The sequence below is a fragment of the Durio zibethinus genome, chromosome 21, assembly GCF_047325235.1.
Source record: "Durio zibethinus cultivar Kanyao isolate XHJ-2024 chromosome 21, ASM4732523v1, whole genome shotgun sequence".
NCBI lineage: Eukaryota > Viridiplantae > Streptophyta > Magnoliopsida > Malvales > Malvaceae > Durio > Durio zibethinus.
In genome coordinates, this window is record NC_143182.1 from 11,769,075 (window position 1) to 11,783,030 (window position 13,956).

Here is a 13,956-nt window from a genome sequence, read left to right on the forward strand (position 1 = left end):
TAACCGAGGGAATATGGCACGCAATGCTGGAACTATAAAAATAAAATGAATAAATTTATTTTCTAGATTTTATTGCATAAATAACTTACCAATTATGATATTGTAAAATTAATATTAGTATTTGTTTCCATAAACAACCATAATTTTAGGTCATATAATTTTTATCTAAAATTTATGAATCCAATATGACAAAAATGGGTGTAAAAATGTTAATCAAATAACATACCACTTATAACATCTTTCAAAAGAAATAAAAAGTCAATATAAAAGTATAATCCACCTGAATTCATAAATCTATCGTGAAAATCAACAAAATTGTGTTAATAATACATTACCAATATAATCAATTTATAACATGATTTATTTTTTTATTTGATGAAATGATTTAGTTAGATTAAAATATTATGTATATTAATGGAATGGTAGATTAATGAAAATAATAGCAAACAATGTAAAAAGTTTTAAAAAAAATTATTGAGTTTATTTTAATATTTTTATTAAAAATTTACATTTTATTAGTACAAATTCAGAATTTTTCATAAAGGTATCGATTTATTATCAGAATGTAATAGTTAGCGACAGTAAATAAAGTGATTAGAGAATTAAGAAATATATATTCATATAGAAAACTTTAGCAATGTCTAAAGAAAAATTTTAGAATGTTTAGGAATTTTTTTTTAATTTTTTGTTTTTTTTACTTTTTTTGATATGTTCACAATCACCTTACCTTTGGATTTGCATTAGCCATTGCATTTTATGTATTCAAACATATGTAATACAAATTTTTATTGATTATTTAAAAAGTGTAAAGAAGTGAAACTGCAACGGTTTAAAAGGCCTTACGAATATACGATTAATTACTAGTAAAGGCATTTTGATCCCAGCTTAAATGCTACCAAATCCATGTGTTTTTCACTTTTCTGATCTGATTTCAACACACTGAGTAGGTGTTGTTGCTGTAACCTCTATCACTTTCTTTTCCTTCTCAGTTTCCTTTCCCCACAAAGTTAAATACAAACCAAGAACTATCAGTAGAGCTCCCACAACACTATAAAATATGAAAAATAGACATCATCAGTTATAACACGAACAAGGTCAAAGCAAAAACAAGTAATATTAACAATTTTATTAAAAAAAAGTATTATATTTATAAAAATATTTTTATAATGTGTAGATATAATAGTAATTGATAGATAATTTGATGATTTACAATAATTTATCGAAATTTTTTTAACAAAACAAGTGATTTTTTAGGCACATTTTAATAAAAATAAGGATGATCATAAGTTTTGATCAATCGAATTTAGTCAAGTTAATTCAATTAATTCATTTTTTATAATGGTTAGGTAAATAAAGTGGTTTAATTGATTAATTCTCTGAATTTTGATTTTTAAAATTAATAATTAAACTGATCAAATTAGCTGATTTTCTTAATAGATTTTTAAATATATTATATAATATAAATATATACAAATATTTTTATTTATATTTTTAAAAATGACAAATATAATATTGGTGACAAAATTATACCGTTAGTTTTATTAAATGATAATTATTGTTCAGAATTGGCAGCAACAGAATTGTAAAAAAAAAAAAATTAATTTTTAAAAATAGATCTATCCTTTTGGGTTATTTTTAAAAGATCAATTAAGTCAATATTTAGTTTTTACAAAACCAACCGATTGCTTGTCATAAATAAAACCTCTAAAATGAAACGACCAAGGTTACCTTCCCAAAAACAATACATCTCCCAAAATAAGCAGTGCCATTACTGTGGTAATAACTGTCCCAAAAGGTCGAAATGCTGTAATGAAAACCGCACCTTTGGTTCCTGCCACTAATGCTTGAAGATAAAATGAAAGTCCAAATATCACAATCCCCTGCAATAATCTCTCATATGTTGGATTACAGATACAATGTAAATATCTTTGGTAGGCTTAATTTTAGTGCTGATAAAAAAAAATGAAAAGATGAATCATGAATTTATAAAGCTTACACCATAAAGGACAGCAACAAGATTCATGTTCCAGGACAATCTCCAGGATGATGCTTTATGATCTAGAACAGCTGCCATGATTGCTGAAAGTAAAGTCGCTGATAAGCATGTTAATGATGTAAGAGTTATTGGAGCTGGATACTTCTTCACCGTCACAGTCTGCATGAATTATATGTTAATATTAGTAGTTAAAGTTTTACTTTTAAGTAAGTAAATATCTATTATCAAGTTGATTCATCATTTTTTTTTTTTTTGAAAAAGTTTAAGGTAAGGTGAAGTTTTTCCATTCCAGGGTTAAGGTAAATTGCGGACCTCAAAGAACTTATAATAGATTTTAAGATCGCCCTCGAGAGGAACTGTTGACAGTGAGATTAAAATTTAGATCTTACAAACCAATCCCCGTTGACAGATTGATCAGTTTAGATTTCATATTGAACGTGTACTTAAGGGACGTGATCATTATTTCAAGAATGATGAGATTTATCCATGTAACTAACAGCTAGAATCCTATCTTAAAAGGAAAAAAAAAAGGATATTACTGATTCTGAATCACCTGTAAAACATAAAATGCAGATGCTGAAAGGAATGAAACCAGGAGCATGAGAGAGCCTTTAGTCGAGTCCTTGTTGAATTGTAGTTTTGAAGTTCCAGTCCGATGTTGGGGTCGAGAGTGCGGTGAAATCACAACACAACCCTTGTAAAGTGTCATTACTATTGCACCAGCTAAGGCAACAAGAGTGCCTGCAACCTTTGCTTGGGCACTTTGCTTGGAGATGTCTAAGGTCTCCATCCTGCATGTTATTAACCAAACAAAAAGTAGCAGTCCCCAAAGAGTTTGAAATATTTAAAACAAGGGTCTTTAAGGATAAATCACACATGTTGATTCTTTGCACAAGCTTGCAATGTCTGATAAAAAAAAATTGCTGATTAGATTTCACTTTAATTGTTGATTTACCTGCATAAAACTGCTATTATAAAGGTCAATGATGGAACTAAGTTGGACAGGGCAGATGCAGCGGTTGGCGATGTGTCTTTTAACCCTACATAATATAATGTCCTTCCCAGCACAGCTCTGACTAGTGAGATATGCATACAATTGAAACAAACAGTTGTCAATTCAATAATTCACTAAATAATTTACGTTTTCAGAAGTAACTAACAAATTCCTGATGCGGTAATGGAGGAGCTCGTTAAAAATTGAGATGGAGAGCGTGTGAGACCTTTTACCGAAAAAAATCAGGAGACGTGGAAGTAATATTTCATATCATCATTGATAAAATATATAAGGGAGAATCAGATCATACAAATGTAACACTCTTTATTTTATAATAATGTTTGGTATTATTTTCAAAATTATAATGAAAATTCAATCACCAAAATAATTTTACTACCAAGGTGATCTTATCACTTCGATGTGAAATCATTTCATTAATAATTAAAAATTATTGTGTTTGATATTACTAAAAATTAAAATTTTTTTTGTTTGAAAGTATCAAAATAATTATGTGCATTATATTAGTTACACAAATTATGATTTAAATATTATTTAAAGATCATAATTAGTATATTAAATATTAATAATATTTTATTTACTTTATAATAAATATAATTAAATTATTAAATTAAAAATATATTTATTGATAATAAACTAGTTTTTGCAATATAAATTATGTGAAAAAAATATTTGAATTAGAAAATAAAACTAATATATAAAATCAAAAGATTATATTATATAAATAAATTTTAAAAAATTAAAAAAATTACACAAAATATTTTTGAACTTATTACAATAAATATTAATATAAAAATATAAAAATTATAATATAAAATAATCGCAATTAATTTTAAGAAGAATTAATTTTTTAATTCATATATTAAATGAGTAATATTAAATGACTATTATTAATTTTATATATCACTTTATCCTGATAATAAAAGTTTCATACCCTTTTAGATTACCTTCTAAGGTTGTGATCTAATTATTTTTGATGATCCAAAATTACTCTTTGTGATCTAAAATTACTGTTACATAAGATCACTAACTGATTACCAATCTAATCGCCTAGATCACCATAATTTTTTAATTGATCACCTCACGTTACTTACATCTTCTCTACTTTCTCTTTGTTATTTTCTGCTTTCTCTTGCTTCTCTCTTCGCACACTTAGCTAACTTGAATGTAACTAACTTGAATGTCAAAGTGTTTCCCGAAATATTACTTCCAATGCCCCTGATTTTCTTCTCTTTATAAATCTGACACACTTTCCATCTCAACTTCCAGCCAGCTCCTCAATCACTAGATTAGGAATTACATCAACAAACTACTTTTTCAATTCCCTTTAGCCAGAAAAACCAAAGTCACCCAAAGATACCCATGAAAAAGATCTTTCTCATGATTACCATGCTAAATTTTGTATCAGTTTTTCTGGAAGATCAGAGATTGCATTAATTGATTAGTATACAGAAATGAACTTAATTATACGTGCAAGAGTAATCAAAAGAACTATATAGAAGAGTAGTCAAAACAACTGTCCATCAAAATCATACTGATCAGAATTAAAAAAAAAGTAATTTCCTTTGAAAACACTAAGATTACTCATTGAAAAAGAATAAATAGAGAATTAATCCATAAGAACAAGCAGTAATTATTTAAAGCCGAGAAGGAAGAAAGAAAAGAAATTACCTTTCAACTACAAGTGCAAGAAGAGCGGTGGTGAGAGCTCCCAACGCATGTCCATAAACAACAAGCACGTAACCACTCATGCCATTATCAAGAGAGATCTTGGAGATTATGCCGTATCCTGCAAAGCAAACATTGCAGACTATGCAGATTGCAAACGGTTTCACCCCTTCAATGGTTAGCTTTCTCTTTCTCTGCTTCAACTCTTCAACGTTTTCGCCATCCCGATGATGTGCTTCCATTTTCATTAATGATAACATGCATTTTCCTTCAAGTGATCATCATCTACATTTGAATAGGCAAAGGCACCCAGTTCTGATGATATCGCACATCCACTCCATCCGTTGTTGAATCCACTTCGTGTGGCAATGTGGTTCATGACTCAATTGCGAAAGAACCTGTATAACAGGCATCCAATCAAATAACTATATATATATATTGGGCCACTCACTGGATTTGACTTATAATACCTCAAATACAATGCTTATTCATTTTTGCTGTATTCAAGCATATTAATCATCCAAAACAAGAAAGAAATTCCAAAGATATGTATTGTCAAATATAAACATGAACCAAGGATCCAAATTTTACTCTAGGATTTATACAGTCAAAAGTTTAAATTCCCATATTTACAATCTCTTCTCTTCACTACAAAAAAACTACTCTTTATTGACACTCAAAAAACATTAGCAAAACTTAAAAATCCATCAATATAACATAATAAACCCTACACTGATGGTCAAAATATCTATTCTGATAAATTTATAACCGTTAGTATATACCTCATTGGTATAGACCTATACTGACAGTTTTTAAGCTGTTGAAATATGTAACAAAGATAAACTAACGATATTAATCTGTCACTATATGTATAACTGTTGGTATAACAATTATTATGTGTTCCGCATTATACCTTTTACTAATGATTATTTCCATCAATATAGACTCATATGTTTTAATTTTTTCAACTTATACCGATGATGTCTCCGTTAGTATTTCTTTTACCAGCAGTCAATGCCCGTCAATATAGCCTTATGTGTTTTAACTTTTCCAGATGGTCCGTGATGACTATCAGTATAACCTAAAATATTCAAAATAGTAAAATTCGTCGATATAAATTTTAAGGCGTCGATAAAAACTTTTTTTGAAATTTTATTTTTAATTATTAATAATATTTTATTTATAATCATAATATGATATGATTTCATATTAAGTAAAAGTACACAAAAAAGTAAAAATATTTAATAACATTTGAAATAAAACAACAACCAAATTGTTTTATAATCCACAAATTTAAAATAAGTCAATAATTATCATCATTGTACCAAATAAAAAAAATATTAATATCTTTGATTGAATTTCTACAAACATGGTGCTTGAAGTAAATAAACAACTCCCCAAAGTAAGATGATGTTATCCCAAGTTAGTCCAAATACTTGTTTAATTAGTAAAACCTAATGTCAAATTAAGCTTTTACTAGTCAATTAGCATAGGAAATGTTCCCAAGGTCAAGTCAAGCATACCAAAAACTATAAACAAATGAATTGCTAACAAGATTTTGTCCACTGTTATAGGCTCCCCTTACTTCACCAACCCAAACAACTGTTGAAGTTGTTGAATTCTTCAGAATTGTTTGAAGGTCTCTAAAGGGCTAATGCCTACCATCTAGATAAGATAGATTTAGGATTTTGTTCATAAGCTAATTATCATTACCTAAATACAAGGAAAATATGTAATTTAATAACTAAATTCCAGAAAATATTTTTTAAACAATTCAATTTACTATTTGTTGTACCTACACCAAGGTTCTAAATGTGTTGAGTTACTACTTGTAGAGATTTAGGTTTTTTTGAACAAATTGTGTGAATTAGTTCGTATCAAAGAATCCTCCTGATGCTATTACTAATGGTTGAACCTCAAATTCTCTATATATATATTCTAAATAATGTTTTAAAGATTGTTCACATCATATACATATTGATATGTTGTAACTATTGCTCCAATGCTGAAGCCATACAATTCATTTTCTGATCAGCCATATTGTTATTTAAGAAATTTCATTGTTTTAGATAACAAAAAATGCAAAAAAAAAAAAAAATTGCTAATGAAAAAATAAAGGTAAAATTATCATTTTTTTCCTATACATTAAACTGCATATTGAAGGAGAGATTTTACCAAGTTCCCAGCCATGAATGGTATAGCCCTAGTTGATAGTGCATCTAGTGAGTGATTCAGCATTACTAGAATTCCAAGCTCCCATGACAAAAATGTCTGGACCTACAGTCCTATCATTTAGTGCATTTAAGCCGAAAACAACCATAGCCCTGTGTTGGAAGTAAAAGGCATTGAATTCAGGTAAAAAAAAACTCCATCTAACTGTTTAAATGTTAAGAAATAGACAAATTACAAAGTTTATGAAAATGTTAATAAAGTTTACTTACCTAAATTTTTTGAAAAAAATGTTGAGTTCATCCTATCTAGACATGGGTAAGCAACCTTTTGAGAAACCAAACATCTTTAAGCTATTTTTAGTAAATGGTGCACAAGGAACCTTTACTTTATTTCTTTTTATTGATTTTAATAAGATATGAACGGTTTGATTACACCTTAATATGGCAAGAATTTGCCATCCTTTACAAATTTTGACCAAATAGAGAAAATTTTGTCAACCAATTACGAGAAAACATTAAAACAAAGATGCATTACCAAAACTACCAAGAAAACGGAGATTATGTTTTATTTGAAATGAACCCCAAATATTCAATTGTCCTAAGCTATTACTTCTTCACAAAACATTCAATCATCAAAGCCAGTGCCAATAGAAGGACAAAAAAATTAGGCATGCTCGATGACACAAAATTGAAATGCAAAAAATGAAAAATACCTTTGAGAAATGACAAGAATCTTGATGCTTCAACTTTGATTTAGCTCTAAAACAAAGTGAGTGTCGATGGGTTTAAGTTTGTAGAGTCGATAAGAGGTAGAGAGAGTTGGTAGGAAATGGAGATTAGGCTATAAGTACCGATAGGTAGAGAGAGTTGGTGAGAGGTGGAGATTAAGTATGTAGAGTTGGTGAGAGATGGAGAAAAAGAAAATGATTTAAATATTTTGGGAATTATTCAAGATATTTTTGGGCAAAAACGCCTTGAATAATCCAAAAAAAGAAAATGAAAAAAAATTATTAAAGGCATTTTTAATAGAAAATATCTTAAATAATCTTCTCCTAGAGGGAATTATTCTTAGTTTAAATAATACCTTTTAATTATAAAAACATTGGAGTAGCTTAATCGGTTGTAGTATACAATTGTTAATTATAAGGTTGTAGGTTTGATCCCTTTTTCTAGCATTTTTTTGGTTTTTCAAGGGATTATTCAATGTGTTTTTAGCTTTTAATTTTTATTTGAGGATTATTATGAAAAAATGCCTTGAATAACCTCATTTAATTTTTTGTAAGGGATTATTCAAGGCGTTTCAAGATCTTTTTAATAAAAAAATGCCTTAACTAATCCCTTTTCATTTTTTGGAGGGATTATTCAAAACATTTTTTAGTCAGAAAATGCCTTGCATAATCCTTTATAAAAAATTGAATATGGTTATTCAAGGCATTTTAACCAAAAAACTTGGGTAAAATCTCCTTCAATTTTTATAAAGAGATTATTCAATGTATTTTTGGCTAGCTAGAAAATACCTTGAGTAATCCTTTATAAAAAATTGAATGAAATTATTCAAGGCATTTTTTGGGCCTTTTTTTGCCAAAAATACTTTGAATAATCTAAAAAAAAAGTGAGGGAATTATTGAATAATCTCAAAACGCCTTAAATAATCCCCTCCAAAATGGGATTATTCTTAGTCTAAATAATACCTTTTAATTATAAAAACATTAGAGTAGTTCAATTAATTAAAGCATATAGTTGTTAACCATAAGATTGCAGGTTCAATCATTCCTTCTAGCATTTTTTGGGTTTTCAATTGATTATTTAAGGTGTTTTTGGTCAAAAAAGCTTTGACTAACCCTATTCAATTTTTAGGAGAGAATTATTTAAGGTGTTTTTTGGCTAAAAATACTTTGAATCGAGTATCGTATTTTCTTGAGAATCACACTTTTTTTTTCAAAATCTACGATTTCGCAAATCAAATGCCCTTAATTTTTTCCCAAATAAAAGTCAATAGTTTTTTTTTTTATTATTTTAAGCCTATATTGATGGTTACATTAATAACCGTCAGTATATAATATATTTATATTAACGGATAGTAATATATTATCAAAAAAATTTTAATTATAACAATGATTAAATAAAGTGTTGGTATAAATATGATATATTCTAACGATATTAAAAATCCGTCAATAAAAATCTTTTTTATTGATACAATTTAATTGTCAATATAACTAAATGTCAGTATATAAAAATTTTTTTGTAGTACTTGTCTCCAAACTACAATTTTTTTTTTTGTATATATATATATATATATATATATATATATATATATAAGCATGCTCAATATTCCTTCAACCTAGCAAGCTTGACAACCTATATTTGTACATCTTTTGTGGTAATGCAAACTTTAATTAATAGATATTTTTCTATATGCACCAAATACTGTAATATATGCGTGAAAACATGTTTCCTAATTTTTTTTTTTTTTAAGATACTTGTTTAGCCTTTTTTATTTTTTGGGGAGGGGGGGGTGAATGGAGTCAATTTAATTGGTGGGAAGTTTAATTGGTAAAGCAAAGTGATCTTGGTGAGTGTACTTCAACAATTAGAGGGTATAAAACATTCAAAGTGGGAGATATGGGTGTTTTTGTGTCAGTTTTTCTTACGGTTACGGTGTTTGTGATTCATTATTAATGTAGTGCAATTTGCATTTGTGTTCACTTTCCACATTAATCATTTAATAATATGGTTGCCAAATCATTCATTTTAGGACTAATGATTGAGTAAAATTTATATGAAATTTTTTAGGTGAATTTTGTAAAGTTTATTTTTAAAAATGATTTAATAAAAAATTTAAACCAATAGATTAATAGAATTCAATTTAAAAATTAATAAAATGTAAAAAATTATTAAAAATATTATTTATAATTCAAATTTGATCAATACTTATTTAATGGTAAAAATTTTTACTAAAAATATTATCAACATTTTTACTAAAAATATTTATCTAAAAAATATATTAAAATTTTTTAAAATTTTACATACTTGATCTATGTAACGAGATTTTTCGATTTATCAATTTTAATTTTTAATTTTAACTTTTATTTAATCAATTTTAATAAATAATTTCATAAATTTCACTTAAAAATATTCATCCAAATCTTTCCCTTAAAGATTTGTCTTGGATTGAATAGTATTGAATTTTATAAATAAAAAAAAGTTTTTCTATATTAACATCTGCAACTATATTTTTAAGTTACAATTTTTTTTATATCAAAAGAAAAACTTTCACTAATGATAAATTGAAAGTTGATTCAATTTGTAAGATTTTAACATAAGTGGTTCAAAATTTAAGTCTTATTAGTAGTCTTTTTTTGGCTACTTATAATTAGGAGTGTAGTTCAACTAATAATTCACCAAATAGCTCGTTAAGCTCCTTTTATATGATAAATGAATAAATTTTGAACAAAATTCTAAAATTCGTTTAATAAACAAGTTGAACTTGAACGTACATGTGTTCAATTGATGTATGTTTACAAAAAAATTCATTTATTATCTATTTATATCCCTTAAGAACTCATCTAAAAAAAAAATTGATGTCTTGGGAACTTGCCTTTTATCTGTCAAAATATCATTTTAAAAAAAAAAAAGTCATGGTAGAAGGCTGGTAAAACGTTGTTTGTTTTCCAATTGCTTTTAGCAGCCCACTGCTGTCTTACTTGCTGCTTCAGCGCCATTTCACTCGTCAATTTTCAATATTGGAATTGCCAATAATCTGAAGCGGACATTTCCAGATGTTTCCATGTCAATCTGTTAGTTTGGGCTGGCACCACAATGCAACAATAAGGCAAAATTACTTGGCGAAGATTTTTCACAATATATTGAAAGAAACCCCGGTTCCCTCCCCTTCTCCATCGACAACTTCCATGGAATTGTACCACTTTCATTGCATAACTTGAGTCTATCAAACTGTCCAACATCATGTAGTAAGAGTATCATAATTTTGACCAATTTCAGTAACAGAGACATAGTAGTAAATTGCTTCTGATACCTATAGTAAATTACCTATAGAAAAGGCATATCCACAAAAACTTTGATGAGTAACTAACCTGTAAAGGTTACTGTTACGATTCCAAAAAAACTGGTGGAGGAATTTACATTTTGGTCATCAAGGAAATTTTCTCCTCAAGGACTCCCCAAAAATGATGACATGACTCTTACTGATTTGTTGAATTTCCACTAGGCCAGTCAAGGAACTTGTCTCCTAGGAGAGAAGGAGGAAGGTATGATTGACTTGACGAAAATTGATTATCTGGAGGATATATATAATCCCTTCCATATCCATGTTACTTCATTAGCTTGGTTGGTGCATTCCTTAGATGAAGTGGCACTCCCTCATTCTGTCCTCCAGATTCCCAAACAACCTTCTGTGCAGCTTCAATTGCTGGATACACAGAAATGGATCTAGGAGCCAGAGCCAAGTCAGCAACACATTGCGCAAGAATCACGTTACACTGGGGCATGCCCAATAAATGACAACCTTGATAACAGGAAACAGCCTGACCTGATTTAGGGCTAATGGATCAGCCAGCCCGACATCCTCACTTGCAAACCTTATTAGTCTGCGTGCAATGTAAAGGGGCTCCTCACATCCTTCCAGCATTCTTGCAAACCAATAAATCGCAGCATCTGCATCACTTCCACTCATTGACTTGCGGAGCGCACTGACAAAATTGTAATGCTTTTTCCCTGCTTTTTCTTATGCAATATGCTTGCATTGGAGTGCCTCCTTAGCATCATCCACCGTAACAACTGGTTCAAATGAACCAATCTCAGTTTCATCACTTGCCACCAAATCAAAATTCCTATCTGGCTCTACTCCTACACCTTTTTGTGGATTACCAGCCACTCGGGCAGCTGCTGTTGTGGCAGAAATTTCCAAAGCATTCAATGCCACATGAGCATCACCATCAAAATTCATAGACAAAAATTCAATAGCATCATCCTTAACATCAACCCTCATCCCTACGCTCTGTGACAATCCCTTATCTCTGAAATTACTTAACAGCTCTTTTCAAAAGAGTTACCACATGACGAGGTTTCAAAGGATTCAATGTAAGAACCCTACACCTACACAACAACGGTGTAATCAAATGAAACGAAGGATTCTCAGTAGTGGCCCCCATAAACACAACACTTTCCATCTTCAATCACAGGCAAGAAAGAATCCTGTTGTGATTTATTACAACCTATGAACTTCATCAACAAAAAGTAAAGTCCTCTAATTATTCTTAACTCTCATTTTCCTAGCTTCCTCAACAGAATCTCTAACATCCTCAAACCCACAAGTAACAGCAGACAAAGAAACAAATCGATAAAAGACCATTGTTGAGCAGAATTAACAATGAATTTAGCAATGGAAATCTTACCACCACTAGGAGGACCCCAAAAAATAATAGAAGGAATTCTTTTACGGTCAACAGCAGAACGGAGAAGAGAAATATTACCCAGAATATGTTCTTGACCAACAACTTCGAAAATAGTGCGAGCTCTGACAAAGGTTCATGGGCTTGATTGGTTTTGTCATGTTGAGTGATTGGTTTGGGATATTGCAATTTTTGACGTTTGTTATGGAGAGGAGACGGGGTGGTTGAATCTTCGTGTTGGTCTTGTTGGGGTAAAATTGAATCAGTTAAAAAGACAAAATATATTAGCTGATTAAGTGAAGAATCCATAAAAAAATAAAAGGTCTGCAGATAACACCAATAAAAAATAGAAATACATGTATTTTTGTAATTTTGTATATTGTAATATATAAAAAAATGTCAAAATTAAACTAAGAGAACTTACCTCTAGAAAATAGAAAAGAAAAATAAATCTACCTTAAATGGAAATGCAGTAAAAGAGTAATGGAATATTGTATGGAAAATAAGTTGAATGGAAAGACAGTAGAGAATCAAGCTATTTAATTTTATTTAATCCATAAATTATTTAAATAATAATTTTATCTATTAATTATCTTATATTTAAATTGATTTTTCATTTAAATCTTGATAAACTTTAATCCATAAATATTTTTAAATAATAAATTTATCTATAGATAATATCTAATCAGATAATAATATTTAAATTTTAGTATTTTATACTTTTATCTGATAGTTTTTTTTTTTTTTTTTATGTTTTATATCTTGACTCTATTGACAACTGGTATCTTGAAAAATTTCTACTGCTAATATTTTTATTGTAAAGGTATGATAAAGTTTAGAATCTAAATGGATTCCTGATAACTAATTTCTCAAACGTATCATAGATTTAGACTATAAAATATTCTTACAATTGTATGACTAAAAAGTGTATAAATTATATATCAATTATGTTTAGTTGCACATGAAAGGCTTAAGAGATGTTGTAAGTATGAAATATCATTGATATATCTGGCTTTATTTTATTTTTTTTAATTTTGAAAATTATGCATTTGCCTTTTCACTAAGTTGAACTAGTCCACTAAGTGTTAGACAAATACTTCCTAATTTGTAACATAGAAAGTAATCTCTAGTCTTCATTTCTATCAGCATTTATATGACTGTGTTAAGACATGTGTTTGTTTATTTATATTTTTTTTATATTTTTTATAAAATAGATTTAAAAGTTGAAGATAATGTTATAAGTATTTGTAAAAAAATTAAAGATATGAAATAATATTTTTAAAATTTACGATAAATTTAAATACTCATGTTAACTGTAGATAAATTAGAAAATGTAAATTACTTTAAAATTGGTTTTAAATTAAGATAAAGTAATGTACATAACAAAAGAATTTCATTAGAATTTAAATTGATTTTGGATTAAATTTTAAAATTTTACATAATTTAATAATTTTTAAAATATATTTTTTATAAATAATTTTAAAATTAATAAATATCTTATGTGTCATCATAATAAGAAGTTTTATGAATTATCTTACGTGTCGAAAAAAAAACTATCCACGTAAGCGTCCACATCAGCAATTACTATCTGGTAACTATATATGTTGTAATATAATATATATATGATGTGGTATAAGATAATTTTTAAATACTTTTTAATTAATTTTTTGAATTAAATTAAATTAAAATTTATTTTAG

The 13,956-nt window shown here is 28.1% G+C and overlaps 1 protein-coding gene and 1 pseudogene across 1 annotated transcript; both read right to left on the reverse strand.

The window, feature by feature from the left end:
• Positions 1-912: 912 nt before the first annotated feature.
• Positions 913-4,918, reverse strand: LOC111306511 (WAT1-related protein At5g07050-like). The gene is made up of 7 exons (XM_089751105.1): positions 4,680-4,918; positions 4,359-4,421; positions 2,952-3,068; positions 2,550-2,787; positions 1,997-2,155; positions 1,729-1,880; positions 913-1,048 (listed from the first exon to the last, which is right to left on the reverse strand). Exons 1-7 carry the CDS (start codon positions 4,916-4,918, stop codon positions 913-915), a joined length of 1,104 nt encoding a protein of 367 aa, XP_089607231.1.
• A 5,836-nt stretch (positions 4,919-10,754) lies between these two features.
• LOC111306512 (uncharacterized) lies at positions 10,755-12,590 on the reverse strand (annotated as a pseudogene).
• Between the last annotated feature and the right edge of the window lie 1,366 nt (positions 12,591-13,956).

Bases quoted from the DNA above. Each gene is read 5' to 3' on its own strand.
- LOC111306511 (XM_089751105.1), bottom strand. From the start codon at position 4,918: ATGGAAGCACATCATCGGGATGGCGAAAACGTTGAAGAGTTGAAGCAG. The intron at 2,156-2,549 runs GTGATTCAGAAT...TAATTCATGCAG, and splicing joins CTGCATTTTATGTTTTACAG to ACTGTGACGGTGAAGAAGTA. The intron at 1,049-1,728 runs GTAACCTTGGTC...CATATTTTATAG, and splicing joins GATGTATTGTTTTTGGGAAG to TGTTGTGGGAGCTCTACTGA.